The 22,271-nt window shown below is 57.7% G+C and overlaps 2 protein-coding genes across 4 annotated transcripts in view; one reads left to right on the top strand and one right to left on the bottom strand.

Annotated features, from left to right (window-relative positions):
• The window catches only part of Tmem120b (transmembrane protein 120B), a 29,050-nt gene extending 17,834 nt beyond the window's left edge, over positions 1 to 11,216 (top strand). For all 3 annotated transcript variants that reach the window (XM_042668980.1, XM_042668982.1, XM_042668981.1), the window contains 9 exons: positions 368 to 427; positions 1,009 to 1,104; positions 2,665 to 2,754; positions 5,274 to 5,339; positions 5,669 to 5,730; positions 7,708 to 7,800; positions 9,226 to 9,290; positions 9,678 to 9,746; positions 9,957 to 11,216. In XM_042668980.1, the coding sequence (XP_042524914.1) occupies positions 368 to 427; positions 1,009 to 1,104; positions 2,665 to 2,754; positions 5,274 to 5,339; positions 5,669 to 5,730; positions 7,708 to 7,800; positions 9,226 to 9,290; positions 9,678 to 9,746; positions 9,957 to 10,070 (715 nt within the window). In that variant the 3' untranslated portion in view covers positions 10,071 to 11,216. The remainder of the gene's footprint in view (positions 1 to 367; positions 428 to 1,008; positions 1,105 to 2,664; positions 2,755 to 5,273; positions 5,340 to 5,668; positions 5,731 to 7,707; positions 7,801 to 9,225; positions 9,291 to 9,677; positions 9,747 to 9,956) is intronic.
• Positions 11,217 to 11,314: 98 nt separating this feature from the next.
• On the bottom strand, positions 11,315 to 20,934 carry Rhof (ras homolog family member F, filopodia associated). Its single transcript, XM_042668987.1, has 5 exons — positions 20,779 to 20,934; positions 20,485 to 20,572; positions 14,788 to 14,897; positions 14,577 to 14,711; positions 11,315 to 12,425 (listed from the first exon to the last, which is right to left on the bottom strand). The coding sequence occupies exons 1-5, from the start codon at positions 20,908 to 20,910 to the stop codon at positions 12,261 to 12,263; spliced, it is 630 nt and encodes a 209-aa protein (XP_042524921.1). The 5' UTR covers positions 20,911 to 20,934; the 3' UTR covers positions 11,315 to 12,260.
• Positions 20,935 to 22,271: the final 1,337 nt, after the last annotated feature.

Below are 22,271 nucleotides of genomic sequence, written 5' to 3'. Positions count from 1 at the left end.
TTTCTTTCTTTCTTTCTTTCTTTCTTTCTTTCTTTCTTTCTTTCCTTTCTTTCTTTCTTCCTTTTTGGTTGTTGGTTGTGGGGCCTGAACTTTGGGCCTGGGCGCTGTCCCTCAGCTCTTGAGCTTAAGGAGAGCCCTCTACCACAGTGCCACAGTGCCACTTCCGACTTTTTCTGCTCATGTGGTACTGAGGAATTGAACTCAGGGCCTCATGCATGCAAGACAAGCCCTGAGCCACCTTCCCAGCCCAGCATCCAACGTCCTAATGAGCAGAGCTCTGCTTTTGCTCAGGAAGCGTGAATGATTGGGGATGGGGCTGCTGCCTGGGCCCTTAAGCACCACAGCCCTCACAGGTCTTTCCTTCTAGGCTCTACTTAAATCTGGTCCTCGGTAATGTGAACGTGACCCTCCTCAGCAACCAGGCCAAGTGAGTACGCCCAGACCCCTTGAGGCACCCCCACACGCACGTAGGGATGTGGGCATCTTGCTCTTTCCACACATGGAAATATTTTTACAAATAAAAATATACTGACCCTGTCTTCCTTCCCTCTCCTTGCTTTCTCCCTGCCTCCCTGGCATAGGCCGCTGGGTAGTACTGTCCACTTCCATGAGAATGGCCCTTGTTCTGTTCCTTCTCGTCACAGCATCTCTTTCAGAGGAATTGGGGAGGTGTCCTGTCCACGTGAATCCTCTATCCGTTTTCAGGTGGCTGTGACCCTTGGTGTTTCCGTCACATCCCTTGGTTGAAAGAGGAGACCTGGTTTGCTCCTGCTGCAGGTCCCAACATGGGTCCAGAGCTGGAACCCATGGGTCCAAGGCTGTTGACCTTCTTTGCTTCGTTGGTCATCACTGATTCCAGGCCAGGTTCCCTTCTGGTGGGATAGGCAGGTCCTGGAGTGCTCTGGGTAGCATTGGCAGTAGGTCAATCATCTGATGGAGCTGAGGGTCCTGTCCCCAGGGCACCCTGGGGAGAGCAGTTGGGGACCTTTTCTGGGTATCTCTTGGCAGGTTTGCCTACAAGGACGAGTATGAGAAATTTAAGCTCTACCTGACCATAATCCTGCTTCTGGGTGCGGTGGCGTGTCGCTTCGTTCTCCACTACAGGTAGTGTGTAGGGCAAGGTCGAGGGGTCCCGGGGGGTGCAGGGTCTGCTTCGGCCACGTTTGGTGCTGAGGTGTAGGTTGCACTGGGACCGGCGTTCTGTGGAGCCGCATTCCTGTCTACTCATGTCATGTCATCAGCAGGGAGCTGTTGAAGAGTACTGGAAGGTTCTCATGACAAGGGTTTGGGGGGTGGGGGAGCTTACCTGTTCTATGGAGTGCTAGCCCTGAAACCCTGCCATGTGGAACATGGGTGAACACGGAGAACGCCACGTTGCATGAAAGGGCCAGGCGCACAGGCCCATCTGTAGGAAACGTGGAGGTTGGGCAGGTCATCAGACAGTGGACCTGGGCTCGCCACAGGTTGGAGGAGGGGCAGCTCTTCTTGTGGCTTACAGTGTTTCTTTTTTGGAGGGTAAGAATGTTCTAGAAGGGCTGGGAATGTGGCTAGTGGTAGAATGCTTGCCTAGTATGTGTGAAACCCTGAGTTCTATTCCTCAGTACCACATAAACAGAAAAAGCCGGAAGTGGCGCTGTGGCTCAAGTGGTAAGAGTGCTAGCCTTGAGCAAAAGAAGCTCAGGGATAGTGCCCTGGCCCTGAGTTCAAAAAAAAAAAAAAGTTCTAGAAGCAGATAGTTCTGTGACTAGAATTGTGCCTCACTGAATTACATACGTGAAAAGAGCGAACTTCATGGTCTGTGAGTTATAGCTTAATTGTGTTTTTTAAATGATAAAAGGGCCGGGCGCTGGTGGCTCACGCCTGTAATCCTAGCTACTCAGGAGGCTGAGATCTGAGGATCGCGGTTCAAAGCCAGCCCAGGCAGGAGATACCGTGAGACTCCTATCTCCAATAAACCGCCAGAAAATCGGAAGTGGTGCTGTAGCTCAAGTGGTAGAGCGCTCGCCTTGAGCTGAAGAGCTGAGGGACAGCACCCAGACCCAGAGTTCAAGCCCCACGACTGACAAAAAAAAAAAAAAAAAAAAAAAATGATAAAAGGAAGGAAGGAAGAAGGAAGGAAGAGCGTGCCTATTCAGCCCAGAGGCTCTTGGCAGGGCAGGTTCCCCTGGGAGCCACACAGGTGCCAGGGGCTGGGCCTCTCCAGGGTGGCAAATCACTGAGCTCACACTGCGTGGCTGTGGCTGTGGCCATGAGCACCGTGTCTGGCCTGTGCGTGCAGAGAAGCGGGATGGGTCATGCTGTGACCATGGCTGGCTGCTCCTTCCTCTGTCTTAGTTTTTCTGCCCCAAGGGGGCAGAAAATGTTAAGCCAAATACAGCTTAACATTTGGCCCAGATGTCAAGGGTTAATTTCCTGGCCAGCACTGTGCTGGTCACAAATGTCCCAGCATTGGCCCTTGAAGGCCCTGGGCTCTTGCTGGCCTGCTGCTAGGCCTTGGCCCATGTCCCTGGGGGCAAAGGCAGGCATATTGGTAGCGTGTGCCCATAAGCTCCCCTGCAGGGGGGTAGACACAAGGCAATCAGCAACACAATTCCTAGGCTGAGGACAGGCCAGCTATGCTCTGATCTTACACTGCTCCCCTCCCGGGGCTTTTCTTTATGCCAGGGTGACGGATGAGATCTTTAACTTCCTGCTTGTATGGTATTACTGTACCCTGACCATCCGGGAGAGCATCCTCATCAGCAATGGCTCAAGGTAACAGACCCTGCCCACAGGCCCCGTGGCTGGGGAGCTCTACAGGGTTTTCTAGGTCAGATGAATAACAAGTTGTTGTTTATTTGTTTTTGTGCTGTTACTGGAGCTTGAATTCAGGGACTAGGTGCTGTACCTTAGATTTTTTCACTCAAAAGTGTACTCTACCACTTGATCTACAGCTCTGCTTCTGTCCACTCCTCACCCCCACCCCCTGGTCATGGGGCTTGAAGGCTTGAACTAGGGGCCTGGGTGTTGTCCTTGAGATATTGTGCTCAAGGTTAGCACTCTTCCACTTGAGACTCTCCCACTTGAGTCTCAGCCCCTACTTCCAGTTTTTGGGGAGTTAATTGGAGATGAGTCTTTTTTTTTTGGGGGGGGGGGGTCCGGTCGTGGGGCCTGAACTCTGGGCCTGGATGCTGTCCCTCAGCTCTTCAGCTCAAGGCTAGCGCTCTACCACTTGAGCCACAGCATCACTTCCGGCTTTTTTCTTTTTGCTTATGTGGTGCTGAGGAATCGAACCCAGGGCCTCATGCATGCAAGGCAAGCGCTCTACCGCTGAGCCAGCTTCCCAGCCCCGGAAATAAGAGTCTTACAGGGACTTTTTCTGCCCTGCTTCAAACTTCAATCTTCAGATCTCAGCCTCCTAAATAGCTAGGATTATAGACCAGAGCCACCAGTGCATGGCTTAGCTTTTTTTGTTTTTAATTTGTTTATTGTTATTTTAAAGGTGATGTTCAGAGAGGTTACAGTTACGTGTCAGGTAGAATATATTTCTTTTTGGACAATGTTACCCCTTTCCTTACTCTCTCCCGGTTTTCCCCTCCCATCCCATACACAGTTGTATAGATCATTTTCCACGGTGTCAAGTGAGTGTTGCTGCTGCATCTGTTCACCCTTTGTCGCCATCTCGTCTGGCTTTTTGCTGGTTAAGTGGAGATAAAAATCTCAAGGACTATACTTCCCTGGCTGGCTTCTCAGATCTCAGTTTCCAAAGTAGTCAGGATTGCAGGTGTGAGCCACAGTCACCTGGTATGTGTTGGCTTTTCTAGCACCAGCCTCTGGTGCCTGGCTCTCACTGGCTTTTTTAGGTGGTATCTGGAACAGTCGTAGAGGGGGCAGCAGATGGGGAGGGGTCCCTCTGCCTATCTCTCTAACCTGGAGTCCATGTCAGAAGGCCGTTGGGGTTGAAGAGTGTTTGGTACATATCTCTTCTGCACAAAGGCGAACATGGGTGACAGGCCCCAGAGGGAGGACAGCCATCTCCTGACCTCATCCCCAGAGGCCAGGACGTGTTGTCCTTCCCCCCTGGGGGTGCGTACACCTGCTCTTCTTCTGCTCATCAAAATCAGGCAAGGTTAGTTTCTGTGGAAAACAGGTGCAGAACATAGCCTCTGTGGGTGCAGTTTTCCTTTGGGGTTGACAGAGGGCTCTAAAATGAATTGTGAAGCTGTGTACGGTGGCTCATGCCTGTAATCCTAGCTTTAAAGGAGTCTTAGATCTGAGGATCAGCCCAGGCAGAAAAGTCCTGGGACTCTTATCTCCAATTAACCACTCAAAAACTGGGAATGGAGCTGTGGTTCAAGTGGTAGAACGCTAGCCTTAAGCAAAAAATTGTCAGTGTCAGTGCCTAGGCCCTGAGTTCAAGCTCTAGGATTGGGACAAAACAAATAAAGTGAATTGGAATGCTGATTGTACAGTTTTGTGAAGGTATTGAAAACCACTGAATTCTATACTTGGACTGGACAAATTGCCAGTAACTGACTTACCCCAAAATATAAAGTGTTGTATCATGATATACACCATACTAAAAAGTGTTGTTGTGCACACACACATGGCACACCATCAACCCAGAGCTCGGGGGCTGCAGCTGGCCAGGGAGCGTCGGGACTGCCACTCTGGGGAAGGAGCGAGTGCTGCCTTCCCAGGTGTCCCTGGGCTCTGGACGGGTGGCGTGTGCTGGAGCTGCTCCTCAGGCAGTCATGTTGCCTGGGGTCTGCGGCCCGCCGCTGCAGCCAAGGGAGTAGGGGGGCGGCCAGCCTCGCAGAGCTGAGACCAGAGGGCCACAGTGGGAGGGAGCCTCAGGACATAGGTGGCCACAGTGGGAGCACTGTGAAGAAACGAGCAGGAAGCAGGAGCGGGCTGTGCCGGGCACAGGGCTCGGGGAGGACCTTCACAGGAGGCCACAGTGGGTCTGCAGCTTGAATTCGCACCCAGAGCCAGACAGCCAGAGGTCTCAGTGCAGAGGATAGACAGTGAGCGCGGAGGCCCTGGGTGAGTCTGCCGACAACTATCCCACTTCCCAGGCATCTTAAACAATGGACACTTCATCCTTTCAGTCTGGGGCTGGTGGCTCTGTCTTCAAGCAGTCTCTTCCACATAGGCATGGCTGCTTAGTCCAAAAGACTGGCAGCCACAGCCCAGCTACGCGCTGCCCCACCCTGTGCATCCAGGTTGGACGCAGAGGCAGATGCTGTTCCCCTCCCCACCTGAGCTCCTTTCCTTTTCTTGTTCTCCCCAAGAATTAAAGGCTGGTGGGTGTCTCACCATTATGTCTCTACGTTCCTGTCGGGAGTCATGCTGACCTGGTGAGTTGCCCCTCGCCTCCTGGGTGCCACTAGAGCTGGGGCTCGGGAGGATCCAGATGTGGGTGGGGACTCCGGGGCCAGCTCTCGGTCTAGAAGGCCTGGAGTCTGGGTCTAGCCCAGTCTAGGCGTGCCCAGCCAGCTGGGGTGTTCAGGGAGAGTTCAGCATCCCTGCCCGTTCTTCAGAGGGTGTGCATGAGGCTCCTGAGTGCTCCTGCGCGTGCCCAGGTACTAGAATGGGTGGTGACAGAAGTTGGGACCTGGGTCAGGGGGTGAATGGCAGATTTCACAGCGAGGCTTACTTCTGTGTTTTTGTATTTTTTTCCTTCCAGGCCCAATGGACTAATTTATCAGAAGTTTCGCAATCAGTTTTTAGCATTTTCAATTTTCCAGAGTGAGTGTCTGATCTCAGTTTGGAGGGGAGGGCTGGTTTCCTAGGGCTTTTCTCTCAGAGAGGTCCCTGCTTGGGAGGGAGGCTGAGGAGGCAGAGGGCACTGACCTGAACTCCAGAAAAGAGCCGCGTTCCTCCAGAATAACCCTGCCCCATCCCCTGCAGGAAACCACACCCACCAGCCCTGCTCAATGGGACAAGTGCAACTTCAGGGAACTGAGTAGTTCATACAGCCAACCTTGTCTCCCAGTTTAGAATAGATTCTTAAAATGGATGTGTGTGTATAAAATTTAATTTGAGACTTGCTCAAACTAAATGTGTAACTAAACTAAGCTATGGCCCAGATCCCCACTCTTCTTTTTTGAGAGGGGGTCTCAGTATGTAATCTAGGCTGGGTTTGAACTTCTAGACTCAAGCATTCCTCTTTACTTTCTAAATGCTGAGACTTCCGGCATGAACCACTACACCCAGCCCATTCAAGACTACAATTTAGGGCTGGGAAGATGGCTCAGTGGTAGAGCTTTGCCTTGCATGCATAAGGCCCTGTGTTTGATTCCTCAGCACCACATAAGCAAAAAAAAAAAGCTGGAAGTGGTGCTGTGGCTCAAGTGGTAGAGCACTAGCCTTGAGCTGAAGAGCTGAAGGACAGCGCCCAGGCCCAGAGTTCAGGCCCCACGACCAGACCTCCCCCCCCCCCCAAAAAAAAGACTACAATTTAAAATTTAAGCAAAACTTACTTGCAAACAGATATAAATATATAAAGCCAAGATTAGAAAACTATATAATCTTCCCCTTAGGAATGATTAACGTTAATTAAGGTCTATGTTCTTAGTCAGGCGCCAGTGGCTCAGGCCTGTCATCCTAGCTACTCGGGAGGCTGAGATCTGAGGATCGAGGTTCAAAGCCAGCCTGGGCAGGAAAGTCCATGAGACTCTCTTTTTTTTTTTTTTTTTTTGTGGGGGGTCCGGTCGTGGGGACTGAACTCTGGGCCTGGGCGCTGTCCCTCAGCTCTTCAGCTCAAGGCTAGCGCTCTACCACTTGAGCCACAGCGCCACTTCCGGCTTTTTTCTTTTTGCTTACGTGGTGCTGAGGAATCGAACCCAGGGCCTCAGGCATGCAAGGCAAGCGCTCTACCACTGAGGCACCTTCCCAGCCCTCCATGAGACTCTTATCTCCAATAAACCACTCGAAAACTGGAAGTGGCGCTGTGGCTCAAACGGTAGAGCGCTCGCCTTGAGCTGAAGAGCTGAGGAACAGCGCCCAGGCCCAGAGTTCAAGCCCCACGATCGACCAAAAGAAAAAAAAAAGATCTATGTTCTTTCTAATGTTTTGTTTTATTTATAAATATATGTGTGTGGATAGATAGATAGACAGATGTATTGCACTATGCATCTATTACAACTATGGAATCTTTCTGCAGATAGTGTTTTACTATTCTGACCTACTTTTTTTTTTTTTTTTTGGTTGGTCATGGGGCCTGAACTCGGCCTGGGTGCTGTCCCTCAGCTCTTCAGCTCAAGGGGAGCACTCTACCACTTGAGCCACAATGCCACTTCTGACTTTTTCTGCTTACGTGGTGCTAAGGAATCGAATCCAGGGCCTCATACATGCAAGACAAGCACTCTACCACTGAGCAACCTTCCCAGCCCCTCATAGCTGTTTTCCTATGTCAGTACCTCCTCATATTAGCAACCACAGATTTTCTCTCTGTGCAACTGCTTCATGTATATATCTGACCATGGCATGTAACTCCTAGCATAGCACAGAGCACCCACCACTCCAGCAAGCATATCTGAACTACTTGTATTTGATGATTCTGACCAGTATAAGATATCGTGTGCATCTTGGGTAGAGGCTAGGGAGGGTTGTAGCTGGGGCCCCTCCCGACCCACCAGCCTGCAGGTCTGTTAGGGGAGAGAGGCATCTTTGCCCTGTCCTGGGGAACCTGTCCTGAGCCTGTGCTCTGTGCGCCCCCTGCAGGCTGTGTCCAGTTCCTACAGTACTATTACCAGAGGGGCTGCCTCTACCGGCTGCGGGCCCTGGGGGAGAGGAATCACCTGGACCTCACTGTGGGTGAGTAGCCAGTAAGGAGGGATGAGCTAGACTCACTCAGCCACTCCCTCCCCCCTTCCCTCATCGGGGGCCTATCTCTGCAAGAACATCATTTCCATGCAGCAAAACCAGGACTGACTTCCTTTATCTGAGTTCACCATGGATTCTATTCAGCTACCACCAAGTGCGAGGCTGGCTCCAAGTGCTGGGCCTTTGCCCTTTGTCATAGAAATGTCACTTTTCTTGCATTTTATGATACACGTGATACATACATAGCATACTCACCATCCTAGCTAGCTACTTGGGTAACTCATACTAGTGGATCCCTTGATCCATCCTGGACAATACATCTCACAGGGGGGAAAAAAAAAAAGCCAGGCACTGGTGGCTCATGGCCATAATCCCAGTTACTCAGGAGGCTGAGACCTGAGGATTGAGCTTTGAAGCTATCCAAAGCATGAAAGTCCTTGAGACACTTACCTCCAATTAGCTAGCAAAAAAGCTGTAAGTGGAGCTGTAGCCCAAGTGGTAGAGCATTAGCCTTGAGCAAAAGAGCTCAGGAACAGTTCCCAGTCCCTGAGTTCAATCCTTAGGACTGGCACAAAAAAATAAAACGAAGCCGGGCGCTGGTAGCTCACGCCTGTAATCCTAGCTACTCAGGAGGCTGTGATCTGAGGATCGCGGTTCAAAGCCAGCCCGGGCAGGAGAGACCGTGAGACTCCTATCTCCAATAAACCACCAGAAAACCGGAAGTGGTGCTGTAGCTCAAGTGGTAGAGCGCTCGCCTTGAGCTGAAGAGCTGAGGGACAGCGCCCAGGCCCAGAGTTCAAGCCCCATGACCGACCAAAAAAAAAAAAAAAAAAAACGAAAAGAAAAAAAACCCACACAGACATACACATACATAGGATTGAACATATATTTATGTAAACGTATCTACATAAAACGAAAAGAAAAAATAAAACGAAAAGAAAAAACCCCCACACAGACATACACACATACATAGGATTGAACATATATTTATGTAAACGTATCTACATATACATTGGGAAATAAATGCATGTAAATACATCTACATTTGCCCAATTCTTTTCACACATGGGGTACCCAGTTGGAAGTGCTTGGAGAGCCTCCCTCCAAACTTGCAGGGAAAACTATTTCCCAGTCCACATAGCCATCCCTGCGGAACGGGCTCTTGTGTCGACATGACTGAACTCTGTGCCTGCACATAGAATCCCACACAAATTAAGGAACTGGCCAACGTTCCTGGTGCCCTGCAGTGTGGCCAGGCCACTGGACTCCTGAACGTTGGACCTGGCGGCCCTGCAGATCCTCTGTGTCTCTATCGTGCGCGCTCGCCCAACCTCAAAGGGGAGCACTAACCCGGCTAATCTTGGGTTGAGGGCCTGGTGAGGCGCTGGGGCCTCAGCTCTTCCCTCCTCTCCACAGAAGGCTTCCAGTCCTGGATGTGGCGAGGTCTCACGTTCCTCCTGCCCTTTCTCTTCTGTGGCCACGTAAGTCCCCCTTGTCTCTGGGCTGAACCCTGGGAACAGAAGGTCTTCTGGCCTCTACCTCCTTGACAGATTGTCCCCAGCAGCTGGGATGTGGGGCTGCTCACCCCAGCTCCTTACTGACAACTCAGTGCTGGGGAAAATCTGAGGCCCTCCTTCCTGCCCGCAGAGTGACCAAGAGTCACACCTCAGGGAGGCCTCTGTCCCCAGGGACATGAAGGACAGGAAGTGGAGCTGGCCCACAGACCTGCTGTGGACAAGACGCCTAGGGTTTCAGGAGCAAGGGGGACGGGGTCTCAGTGATAACTGAAGCTGGGGAGCCTCTCCCCCTTTCCTATGGGCCTGCAGGGCATGGGCATGTGTGGTGAGCCATGTCTGTCTTGTCTCCAGTTCTGGCAACTCTACAATGCTGTAACGTTGTTTGAGCTCTCCAGCCATGAAGAATGCAAAGAATGGCAGGTATGGGGTGGGTTGGAGGGAGTCAGAGATGGCAGGAGGGCCTCGGGGGGTCTACACAACATGGTTCACCCCACCAAGTATTCTCCCAGGACCCTGTCCTGTCAGACCCCTGTTCCCTGTCTTCTGCTGGCCACCCCCATGGCCTTCTGGGCTTCTGGGGCACTGACTCGGCTTCTCCCTCCCGGCTGGCCACCTCCCTCTGGGCCCCAGGTGTTCGTGCTGGCCATCACCTTCCTCATCCTCTTCCTGGGCAATTTCCTGACCACCCTCAAAGTCGTGCACGCCAAACTGCAGAAGAACAGAAAGAAGACGAAGCAGGCTTGAGCTCAGGACGCGTTGCCCTGGGGGCTTCTGAACTTTGAACTGCTGGGGACTCCAGCCCACTTGGCAGCAGCATCTTGGGGGCCAGCAGTGCGGTGTGGCGGGGGGCAGGGCCGAGGCTGCTGTCCCTGGCTGGACAGTGCCATGAAGCCCGCCTGTGCGCACAGTATTAACTCGCCCCAGCCTCCCTATTTATGACGTTATTTAATGCCGGTCCTCCCAGCTTCCCCGCTGCTCTTGGCAGTGACCAAGTCTGGGTCTGTCTTCCGGGAGGGGCCGGAAGCCTCAGGGAGCCCCTCTGCCCACTCCTGTCATTTGAGCCCCTCGTTGGGGTTTGGATGTGCCTCGCCAGCGTTGGATTTCTTCTGACCTGCAACTTCCTGGGTCCTGGGCAGATGTGATGAGGCCTCCAGCGTCCCATGGAGCCCCCTCCCCTGGGCCCGCCTCTGCTGTAAGCCCCTCCGCACCCCGCCATCTGTGGCGGGGCTTATTTAAGTTCTCAGAGAACTAATGCCTGTCTTTCTGCCTATTACTTCCTGAGCCATCCACCCGCTGGCCCTGAGGGGCCAAGGTTTAAGGAGGGTCACCGCAGGAGGGCGCCCCAGCCCCCAGGTAGTTTGGCCCTATGTGTCAATGACACAGTTCCCATCCACGCTTCACCTCCACAGGTGAGACCTCAGAAGTGGGACCCGGATGTTCCCTGCTGGCTGGGTTGGGCTAAGGAGTTCGTCCACTGTTCTCTCTCCACCCGAGGTCCTGAGCAGGGCCCAGGGCCTGCCTGGTGAGGCCGGGGCAGGTGTGGTCACTGCCCCGCTTCAGGCTGTGGTGGGGAGGATAGAGAAGCCGCCGAGGCCCATTGAGGTGCTGCCCCGAAGGGCACTTTCCCTCCAGATGACCCCGCTGGCAACCACAGACACACCCGCCCTCACAGGGGCTTTACTTTAGTTATTCATGAGATTTCTCCTTCCCCAGGGTGAGATTCCAATAAACCCTAGGCATCTACTTTCCCTAGAAAGGGGCAAGATGGGGCGCCACCCCCAGCCACCAGCCCTGCCGGCCCTCCCTCCCTGGGTACTGCATGCCCTCTGCAGGCTGGCATGTGGGTGACTCCAGATTAGGGGTTAGCAAACATTTCCTATCAGAGCCCAGATGGTAAATATTTTAAGCATTGTGGGTGACATGGTGTCACAAGGACTACTCACGCAAAAACTGCAAAGCAAAAACAGCTGATGCATGAGTGAACATGGCCTTGTTCCAATAAAACTTTATTTACAAAACAGGCAGTTGACCAGACCAGGCCCGGGCTGTGGTTGCTGACCTCTGCCCCACTGTCAATTGTCCGTGAGGTTGGGGACTGTACAGGAATAGGGAGCCCATCGTTGACTCCCCGGGGGACAGGAGAGCCATGGGTTGGGGTGGGAGGGCTCAGAAGTGTCCTTCCCTGGCATCCTGGCTCATCTGGACCCCCCAGAGGAGGCTCAGGGTGCAGGAATCTGGCCGTCAGCGAGTGGCAGGCAGTCTGGGGGCCAGCTTTGACGACTGGCCTGTGAGAACAGGGTGGAAGCGGTCAGTTCTGAAGAAGGCCGGGCCTGGGCTCAGAGTGCCACATCCCATGCAGGCAGAGCCCATCAGCGGCGGAAGGTGGGCGTCTAGACCACGGCAGCCGTCTAGCTCCCCCTTCACCCATGGGGACAGTCTAGAGAGAGAATGACTTGCCTTAGGTCCCCAGGGGGCTGGTGGAACCTTCCATCAGGAGTCTCCAATAGGAAGGGTGCTTTCCTAGGTCCGCCTCTAAACAGGGACAGATGTGCGCCCCAAGGCAACCTGAGTTTTCACAGATGCTGCTTCTCCCCCTGGAGCCCGGGTGTGTGGGGGAGGCTGGAGGATGTGGCCCTGCCTATCCCGGGAGCCACGGGCTTGGGTGCCCACGGGGACCGGTGAGACCCACATTTTCCCCACTTAGTCGCACCGTGGCACACGCTGGGGTGGGGGCTGGAGGTACTGGCCCTCGAGTCTTGGGCACACCCCCGGGTCCAGTCCCCTTGTTCAACCACTCTACTCCAGGGTGAGCCCAAAGGTGAGTTCATGGAGGAGAGTTCCAGGAGGTTCTAAGACTAGCTCCAGACCCCCAGGGCTGCAGAGCTGGACGGGGCCTGCCCAGGGTGGTCAGTTCCGTTTCTGCTGGCCTCGGGGTCACAGGAGCAGGCAGAGCCGCTGCTTTTTCTGCCGCTGAGCTTTCTTCAGAGCCCTGAGGGCCACCTTGGCGGCTTCTCGGAAGACGTCCTCCACGTTCTCCCGGAACTTGGCCGAGCACTCCAGGTAGAGTGCGGCCTGCATCTGTTCACAGGCGCTCATGCCCTGGGCCAGGAGAGGCGACATCGTTACGGGAGGGGCCTGGGGCTTCCCAACACCTCCTTGGGGGCTTGAGGGCTGGTTGGGGGGGGGGGGTGCTCCTGGACGTGGAGGCCTTGGAGACCTGAGCCTTTTCCGCATCCCAGGACTGGCCCTCACCACTGTGTATGTGTATGCGTAGGACTTTGGTGGGCTCAGTATCCCATGGCTGCCTGGGGTAAGCCCGGGAGAACGGTAAGTCCTCAAAACAGAAAGCCTCCCTACACCCTCTATTTTCTCTGTCAGCATGAACCACTGAACTTGCTAGGATCAAAACAACCCAAGGAGGGAGAGGGAGCAGAAGGAAAGAAATGTACATACCACCCAATATGGAAGAAATAGCTGTATTGACAAAGCTCATAGAATTCATAAACTATAGACCACGATGACAACAGTTTGCCTCATGAAGGCTAGAATGTGTTCGTGCCTTTAAGTATCACTAGCTCACAATACTGTGAAATTTGTGAATTTATGTAATCAGTCACAAAAATTATTAAAGAAAATTTAAAAAAAAAAGCAAGGTGTGATGGCTCCTACCAGTAATCCTAGTTATCTGGAAGGCAGAGCGTGGGAGGATCAAGAATTGAGGCCAGCCAAGGCAAAAAGTTAAGGAGACTTCCAACTTAATAAAATCAGGGTACGGTGATGCACACCTGCCATCCCAGCTATTTGAGAAATAAACAGGATCTCAGGCCAGGCTGGCCCAGCAGAAATATGAAACTATTCAAAAGAATAACACAAGAAAGGGCTGGAGATATGGCTCAAGTCCTAGATTGCCTAGCAAGTGCAAGGCCCTGAGTTCAAACCTCAGTACTGCAAAATAATTATTTTTTATTTTTGTTGGTCGTGGGGCTTGAACTCTGGGCCTGGGCGCTGTCCCTGTGCTTTTCAGCTCAAGGCGAGCGCTCTACCACTAGAGCCACAGCACCACTTCCAGTTCTCTGGTGGTTCATTGGAGATCAGAGTCTCACGGACTTTCCTGCCCTGGCTGGCTTTAAACCAAGATCCTCAGATCTCAGCCTCCTGAGTAGCTAGGATTACAGGCGTGAGCCCCTGGTGCCTGGCTTTTAATTGTTTATTTTTAAGTGAGTTTACCATTAATATATTATTAAAGTTGGGTCTTGCTAGTATCCAGGGCTTGCCTCAAACTTTTGGATTACAGGTATGTCCCACCATGCCTGGATTAAAGTTTTTTGTTCTTTTAAATTAATTTTGTGTTTTCTTTCCTTCTGTGTATTCTGTTTCTTAAAAAGCCACAGTGGGGCGGGGAAGGTGGCTTAGTGGTAGAGCATTTGCCTAGCACACATGAAGCTCTGGGTTTGATTCCTCAGTACCACATACACAGAAAAGGCCAGAAGGGGTACTGTGGCTTAGGTGGTAGAGTGCTAGCCTTGAGCAAAAGAAGCTCAGGGGCAGTGCCCAGGCCCTGAGTTCAAGCCCCAGGACTGGCATGACGGGGTAGGGATGTCTTTGGGCTTCTGGTCCCAGGCAGGGGTGGGGGGTGGGTGGGGAAGGCGTGTGGATGGGGGCCTCTGGGGCTGGAGCACTGGCCCTGCTTCCCCCTCGCTGTGCCCTGAGAAGCTGCTTGACCTCCAGGGTCTCGGCTTTCCCCCCAGTGAGACAGGGAGGTTGAGGGTTAATGCGCTCAGGGCGGTTTCCGGGCGTGGCGGCCGCGTGTGCGCGTGGGGGGGGGGGGCGCGTGCGCGTGTGGGGGGGGGGCGCGTGCGTGTGCGTGGCGGCCGCGTGTGCGCGTGTGGGGGGGGGGCGCGTGCGTGTGCGTGGCGGCCGCGTGTGCGCGTGGGGGGGGGGGCGCGTGCGCGTGTGTGTGGGGGGCGCGTGCGTGTGCGTGGCGGCCGCGTGTGCGCGTGTGGGGGGGGGGCGCGTGCGCGTGTGTGGGGGGGGGCGCGTGCGCGCGTGTGGGGGGGGGGCGCGTGCGTGTGCGTGGCGGCCGCGTGTGCGCGTGTGGGGGGGGGGCGCGTGCGCGTGCGTGGCGGCCGCGTGTGCGCGTGTGGGGGGGGGCGCGTGCGCGTGCGTGGCGGCCGCGTGTGCGCGTGTGCGGGGGGGGGGCGCGTGCGCGTGCGGGGGGGGGGGGCGCGTGCGCGTGCGTGGGGGGGGCACCTGTGAGTAGGTGATGGGTTCCAGCTGGGCGGCGCGCAGCTTCCGCAGCTGTTCCTTGTCCTTCCTCAAGTCAGTCTTGCAGCCGATGAGCACCACGGGAGTCCCGCGGCAGAAATGTGTCACCTCAGGGAACCACTGTGGGGGGAGGGAGGGCGGGATGTCGCCACGGACCCCCCCCCCCCCCCCCCCCGCAGACAGGCCTTCCTCTCACCTTGATGAGGACGTTGTCATAGCTGGTAGGGTTCATGACGTCATAGCAAATGAGCACCAGGTGAGCGTTCTGGTAGGAGAGGGGCCGCAGGCGGTCGTAGTCTTCCTGACCTGGAACCAGAGGTGCACACCTTCAACTCGGTGCCTCTGGGCCTCAGTTTACTGTGCTGTAACTGGAGGATGGCGCGGCCCACGGTAGGTTGCGCGAGCTCGGAGCTGATGACAGGGGAAAAGCCGGACACTGGTAGTAATCCTGCCGGCTGGGACGGTGTTCCCACAGCCAGGATGGGTGCCCTGCGGTCCCCAGAGATCCAGCACTAGCCCTGGAGGGTTGGGACAGCTGGGAATGAGGGCAGGAAGCCTCCCTCCCCCCAGCGACTGTCGCCCAGGCCGGACATCCTAAGTCCAGGGCCTCGGCGCTGTGCCTGAGCTTTTTTTGCCCAAGGCGAGTGCTCTCCTGCTTGCCACAGCTCTCCGTCCAGCCTTTCGCTGGTTGATTGTGGACAGGAGCCTCAGGGGCTTCCCGCCCCGCTGGCAGCCGCAGATCTGACTCCTGAGCCACCAGCTCAGTTGCAGTGTGGCGGCGCTGGCACTCAACCCCAGCCGTCACACTTCACCGCTTGCTCTGTCTGTGCGTAAACACCTCAGCTTCAAAACTTTGCCTCGGCCAGCAGGGATGCTCACTGCGGAAGTGGTCCAGGGACCCCCGCTCCATCCTCTCCTGCCGTCCCCCGGGCTTAAAGCCTGGACACATCAGCACATCCAGATCCTGCCTCCCTCCCACCCCTCAAACGCCCTCCGCGGCCGCTTCTGCTGCCCTTTGTATAAAATCCAAACATCTCCCGTGGGCCACAGGATTTGGTGCTCCTGACCGGGACTTGCAGGGAGGTCACCTCAGGTCACCACACTGCTACTCAAACACACTTTGTGCCTCAGGGCCTTTGCACTTGCTGTTCCCCCACACCTGGAATGGGACTTGAACTCTGGGCCTGGGCGCTGTCCCTCTGTTTTTCAGCTCAAGGCTAGCGCTCTACCACTTGAATCATAGCGCCACTTCTGGCTTTTTCTGTGTATGTGGTGCTGAGGAACCCAGGGCCTCACGCATGCTAGGCAAGCACTCTACCACTAAACCCACCTTCCCAGCCCTCTTCCCTCATGTATTTCTCTTCCTCCATATTCTTCACTGCTTTTCATACCTCATAATATGCCTCCTACTTGGTTTCTAGAGTGTTCTCAATGGATGACCAAGAAGTCCCAGCCCAACCCCACAGGGAAATTCACTGTAAAGCAGACAGCCACCTCCCTATCTTTGGATCTCAGGTTGTTCCTCAACCACGCGGAAAGCTTGCTTCTGGGCAGAACAGACGGAAGGGAAGCGGGCACACGCCGTGTCCACGGTTCTCGTACAGGGGAGCAGCTGTCCGGCTGGAGAGCAGGGGAGCCTCGCCCGCCACGCGGAGGTGCGCGCGGGTCTCCTTGCCTGTCAGGGCCGGGATCGTCACTTTGGGTGTTCCTGAGGAGACCCAGAACCTGGCTCTCGGGGACCGAGGGACAGGTACCCACGTTTCATGTAAAGAAACTGAGTTTGCTAAAAGTGAAGTGGCCCCGCGTGGAACGCTCCTCCGCACAAACGGACGCCGAGGCTCTTTGTGGGTGCTAGGTAGGGTTTAAACTCCATCTCTCGGGGCTTGGACTCGGGGCGTGGCGCTGTCCCCCAGCTTTGTCCTCAAGGATGGCACTTTCCCACTTGAGCCACAGCTCTGCTTCCAGCTTCTTTTGGTGACTAATTGGAGATAGTCTCACTGACTTTCCTCCCGGGCTGGCTTTGAACCATGATCCTCAGGACGCGGCCTCCTGCGTGGCGAGGAGCCTGGCGCCGGCTCTCCTTAGGTGATTTCTGAGATAGCATTTTGCTTTTTCCCCCAGGCCAGGCCCGGACCAGACACCGATTTGCATTTCCTTTGTGACTGGATGACAGCACCCCCCCCACGCATGCGCAGGGCAGCTGCCGCTCCATCCCTGCACAGATCTGGTAGGGATGGGAGCAGCAATGCAGACGCTGCACCGAGACCCCTCCTTTCTGCTGGCTGAGCCCCGCCCCCAGCAGGCTTTCCAAGCGCCCCCCACCTGTCTGGCACACGCAGAGACGAGGGCTGAGATGTGCCTCTCACACTTACAGGCTGGGGGACACTTACAGCGGGGTTGGGGGGCAGGAGTCGGGGGAGGGGGCTGCTCCTGCCCGAAGGCTGTGCTCTTGCTGGGCCAGGGGCTCCCTGTGGAAGTCTCCTCCTCCTCCTCCCCCCTCCCTCCTCTTCCTCTTCTTCCTCCTCCTCCTCCCCCTCTCCCTCCCTGTCTTCCCTGGCCTGCATGGATTCAAGCAGCCACCAGGAGGGGAGGGAAGCTTCTAGAGAAAGCCATTCCAGTGAAGGTCTGGGTGCAGCTGGCAAGGTTGCAGGTGGCACCTTGTGAGCCAGCGCACAGGCTCCGTTGGCGGTGCTGAGGTCGGCTGCCTGCAGGGCCCGGTGGAAGCCCGGCTTCCTTGCTAGGAACTAAGCCAGGCCTCAGTTTCCTCATCTGGTGATGACAATGCCAGAGACGCCCCGCCAAGGCGTCCCCTGGCCAGGGCAGCCACTACTGGGACCCCGTTTTTGAGATGGAGAAACCCAAGCACAGAGGGGCTAGGCGGGTTACCTGGGGTCACACAGCTGGGGGGGGGGGGGCAGCCAGCCCAGCTAGGGAATCCTGACCCCAGCGCAGACGCATGAAAAAAGATGGCTACAAACACAGCGATCAGAAGAACCAGGGCCTCCGGGAGGGGCTGGGCAGCCAGCCCCAGCCTCGCTTCCTCCTCCAGGTTGCTTTCCTGGCTTGACACCACCCAGGTCCCCTCTCCTGACACCTGGCGTGGGCCTGAACTTGCGTGGTGCCGCGGGCCCTGCTCCTGGGGGCGCTGGACGTGCTCTCTGCCCCTGCTCAGGCCGCTGCCGGGGGCCTTGGGGTGTCCGGGGGTGACCCTGCCCCCTCTGCGATGGGGCGCCGTGGATGCTACTGAAATAAAAGATTGCTAGGGAAGCGCAAAGCCGGGGTGGGGCTCGAACCCAGGACTCCAGCTCCATCAGCTTCAGTCTCCCAAACCCAAGGGCACAGGTGGCGCTGTAGCCCTCCCCATGCACGCACGCACCCCTGTGGGCCAGGTCACCTGACCAGGGTCACAGGGGGTCGGCAGAGCCCATGGGGCGGGCACAGGGGCGGGGCTCAGCCCGTCAGGGCTCCCAAGGCCGGCGGGGGCATGAGAGGAGGAAGCCAACAGGAGAACCCACTTTTACTAGCTGTGCTGGGGTCCCCTCCCTGCCCCCACCCAGGCCTGGAGCTGCGGGCACGCCCCCCCACAACATCCCTTGTCTTAGCAACCCGGGTCCCCTTTCCTGTGGTCCCCCCTGACCTCGAGTCTCATTGTCCCAGCCCCCAGCCTTCTACCCAGGAACCTCTGGGCCCCACCACAGCTTCCTGTGTCTGAGGATGTGGGGGGCCGGGAGGCCACAGCAACGGGTGCCTGGGCCCCGCGCTCCTTCGCCCTGGGAGCGCTGAGCGTGGAGCACTGCCCAGCTCTGGCGGTATCCATCACCGTTTCCGCAGGATGGTGAGAAGCCGCACCAGCTTTTTGCTCACAGCCTCGTGGCCAAGGTGTGAGCACCCAAGGAGGAGCAATCTAGCATCTTGGAGCAACCCCTGTCCCACAGCACTGATCACTGCTGATTGGGAAGATGCTCCTTTCTCCACAGGTTAGCCTGTCAGTTTCTAGAACCTTCTACAACGTTTACTAGGTTCATCTCTAGCTCTGCCATTGTCCTCACCCTCACTCCCCTGCGCGACCCCCCCGCCCCAGCCTGTGACCCATGGTGCGGTGCATTCATCCCAGCCGCCCCACGGTGACCCCATCTCCACCACATTCCACCGCAGGGCTTCCCTGGCCACAGGGGTCAGCTAGCTGTTTTCCCTGCCTCTTGTTCCTTGGGCCAGCCTGCTGACCAAGAGGCCAGCTGGGTTCCCCCTGAACTCACTAAGGGCTCAAACCCAGCACTGCTTTTCTGCTGGTCAGAACACAAAACATGGCTGCACATGCTATAGCAGGAGCTCCGGGCAGTCCTGAACCCCCAGGCAGCCCGCTGGGCCCCAGAGGGAGGGTTGCTTTTGTTTTATTTTTTAGTTTTTAGTTTTTGTTTTATTTTTACATCCTAACGAGGGCTGGTAGAACTCAAAGAATGAATGTTCATCTGGCACACTAAGGTGCCTGGGTTCCAACAGTCACCAAGACAATAAATGTCAACGCACCACGCTGCTACCGCGCTCACTTACCAGATTTAATCCTCGACTCTCTAAGCCCAGATGACATGAGGAAAGGAAACTGGGGACCAGAAAGCCCCAAGGATACACAGCCAGTGTGACCAGTATCAAAGCCCTGCTGTGACTCTAAACCAGGTGGTAAAGTGAGGCGCTGGGGCTCACGCCTGTCGTCCTAGCTACTCAGGAGGCTGAGATCTGAGGATCGCAGTTCAAAGCCAGCCTGAGCAGGACAAGTCCCTGAGTCTCTAAACTCCCAATTCATCACTAAAAAACCCCAAGTGGGGCTGTGTCTCAAATGGTAGAGCGCCAGCCTTAAACACAAAAGCTAAGAGTCAGTGCCAAGGCCCTGAGTTCCAGTCCCAGGATCCACAAGCAGAAAACGCAGGTGGTGGGAAGATGCTGGTGATCTGCCAGCGCCAGCTCCTTCCACACACCACCCTGCCACGCAGCTCAACTGCTCAGGCAACGAAGTGGCTCAGACAGAGAACATCTTCCTGTGGATGGGGCCAGGGGAGCTGGACAGGGCTCTGCGCTGGGCCCACTGACCAGGGAAGCCTGGGTGCTGGGGGGAGAGGCTGGGGGGGAGGAGGAGGAAGAGGGGGCCACCGTCCTGCCCCTCCCTGGCTGCCGGGCAAGAGACCTGAGTACAAATGCCCCGATGTTCACCGTCCTGTTGGCCGCACCCCAAGCCAGCTCCCGGGGGCCGGGGGTCCTCAGAGGCCGGCGGGGATGGGCAGCCCACGGCCCGGGAGGAGGCAGGGCTGGGGACGGGATGTCTGGATTTGGGTTCCACCGACGGTTGGTGGGACACTTCATCTCCCAGCGAGGAGGGGCTGGGGGGAGGGGGGATCCCCTGCCCCCGGGATCCCCCTCCCCCCGGGGATCCCCCCCCCCCCCCCGGCCCCGGTGACTCGGCTCCACCTGGCACTGAACTCTGAGCTCCACCTGGCACTGAACTCTGAGTCACGGAGCCGGGTGGCGGCTCTTCCTGGTCATCCCAAGCTTTGCCCCTCCATGGATGGCGCCCAGTCCGAGCTGGGGGTCCCCCGCAGGCCGCCCGGCCGGCGGGAGCCCCGTCTCCCCTGCCCCCCGCCCCGGCTCCATTTCTCTGAAGTTGCCCATCCTCGTCCCCGGAAGCCAAGAAGGCCGGGCCGGCCTAAGAAGGCAGCCGAGGCACGGCCGCCGCTCCCCCGCCGGGGCCCGGAGCCCCGCCGCGCAACCCCGGGCCCGGAACCCCACGGCGCCGGCCCCGCCATCCCGGGAGCCACGCGAGCGCGGCGGGGCCCCAACGCACCCCAGTCCCCGCACGTAGAGGGGCCCCGCGGCGCGGCGCCCCGGGGCGCCCCGCACTCACCCGCGGTGTCGTAGAGGTTCAGGGTCACCTCCTTGGCCCCCACGGCCACGCTGGCCGTGTACTTCTCAAACACCGACGGGGCGTAGTTCTGCGGGAGGAGGGGGAGGCTCAGCCCGGGGTCCCCCTGGACCCCGCACCCCGGCTCCGCGGGGCTCGAGGGGGAGCCCAGGGCGGCGGCGGCCGCCTCTGCGCGCGGCCCGCCGGGGACCCCGGGCCCGGGCTCGGCGCGGGGTCCCCGTCCCGCCCCCCGCCCCGGTGGTCCCGGACGACCCCGCGGGGCGCCTCCCGCCTCACCTCGGGGAAGGAGCCCTGGCTGTACACCATGAGCAGCGACGTCTTGCCGCAGCCGCCGTCACCCACGATCACGATCTTCAGCTCCTTCCTCCCCGGGTCGGGGGCCGCGGCCGGGACCCCCGCGGCGTCCATGGCCCCGAGCGCGCAGCGCCGGCGGCCGCCGAGAGCCCCGCGCAGCAGCGCCGGGGGCGGGGCCGCGGGGCGGGGCCAGAGGCCGCGGAAGCCCCGCCCCAGCCCCGCCCCCGGGCCGGAGCCGCCTCCGCCAGGCAGCCCCCCGGCCTCAACCCCTCTCCGCTGGGCCCCGTTCGCCTCTCCGTATCAAGGAAACGGCGGCAGCTGGGAGTCGGGGTGCTCGGCCTCCAGCGCAGTGCCCCCCACGCCCCTCGCGCGTCACGCGGCCCCCCAATGTCAGAACGGGTGGTTTCCGCCGCGGCATCCCGGGAGCCCCTGATTGGCAGCGCCACCGCCTGGCGGGAGCCCTGTGATTGGTCAGCCTGGCAGCCCACCTTGGACTGGGGCTCCCTGATTGGCGGGCTGCGCCCCAGCACTCGGGTTCGAGGCGCCGGCTTGGCCCATCAGCTGTGCGGCCTGGCGTGCCTCCGTGTGGGGCGGACGTGGCTGTGGTGGCCCCGGGTAGCGGCTGGCACAGCAGCCATGCTGCCCACGCGGTGTGATCCTGAGCGCGCGCGGGCCCGGGTGGGAGGCCGCGGGGCTCCGCCTACTCCCCTCCCCCGCCGCAGGTGGGCGCGCGGCGCCCTCTGCCGGTGACGGCGTCGCGCTGCACAGGTGAGCGGTGTCTCCTTCCAGGAGGGGGCGCGCGTGCGCGTATGTGTGTGTGTTGGGGAGGCGCGTGTGTATGCGCAGGCACTATGTGTGGCCCAGCGTGTGAGTGCATGTGAAAGGCCGTGTGCCTGTGTGCGAGGCCTAGTCGATCTCAGCTGGGCTCTTTCCGCGCACTTCGGAGGCACTGGGCACCAGTGGCTGCCGTTTCCTCACCAAGCAGCGTCGCGCACCGCATCCTGATCAGCCTCTGCGGGGGAGAGCGCACTCCAGGACGGTTGGCAGGAGGCCCGCCCCACCAGGCCAGTGCCCGCAGCGGCGCGGATGCTCGCGGCTGCGCGTGGGGGGGGGGGGCGGGTAAAGCTCATAGCGGATGGAACCCTGTTAGCAGCAGCGCTGGGGTGGGGACCGGCCGCCAGGTCCAGTCTGAAGACTGAAGACTCCCAGTTCTTCAGCTCTCGGCAAGGGTGAAGTAAACCTCACTTTGGGGAGGAAATTGCCAACCTCCCAGCTTCCTTAAACGCCAGGTCGGTCTCGGCAGGTGCAAGGCAAGGTCTGGCCACCAGAGGGCAGCAAGGACTGCGGTGACCCGAAGACAGGCAGGGGAGCAGGGGGACCAGGTTGTTGGGCGGGCACTCTCTTCTCCGGGTGGCCATCCTCACCCACCTTCAGGGCCCCGCCCTGCCCCGTCCCACACACCAGACACAGTTACA

This window comes from Dipodomys spectabilis, unplaced genomic scaffold (genome assembly GCF_019054845.1).
Source record: "Dipodomys spectabilis isolate Male_0828 unplaced genomic scaffold, ASM1905484v1 ptg000480l, whole genome shotgun sequence".
In the NCBI taxonomy this organism is placed as follows: Eukaryota; Metazoa; Chordata; class Mammalia; order Rodentia; family Heteromyidae; genus Dipodomys; species Dipodomys spectabilis.
Note: the sequence above shows the minus strand (reverse complement) of the source record. Positions and strands in the feature narration are given on the sequence as shown.

Excerpts from the sequence above, each read along its gene's own strand:
- Rhof (XM_042668987.1), bottom strand. The coding sequence starts at position 20,910 with ATGGACGCCGCGGGGGTCCCGGCCGCGGCCCCCGACCCGGGGAGGAAG. Across the intron at positions 14,712-14,787 it reads ATGACAACGTCCTCATCAAG|TGGTTCCCTGAGGTGACACA; the intron begins GTGAGAGGAAGG and ends CTCCCCCCACAG. Across the intron at positions 12,426-14,576 it reads AACCCATCACCTACTCACAG|GGCATGAGCGCCTGTGAACA; the intron begins GTGCCCCCCCCA and ends CTCCTGGCCCAG.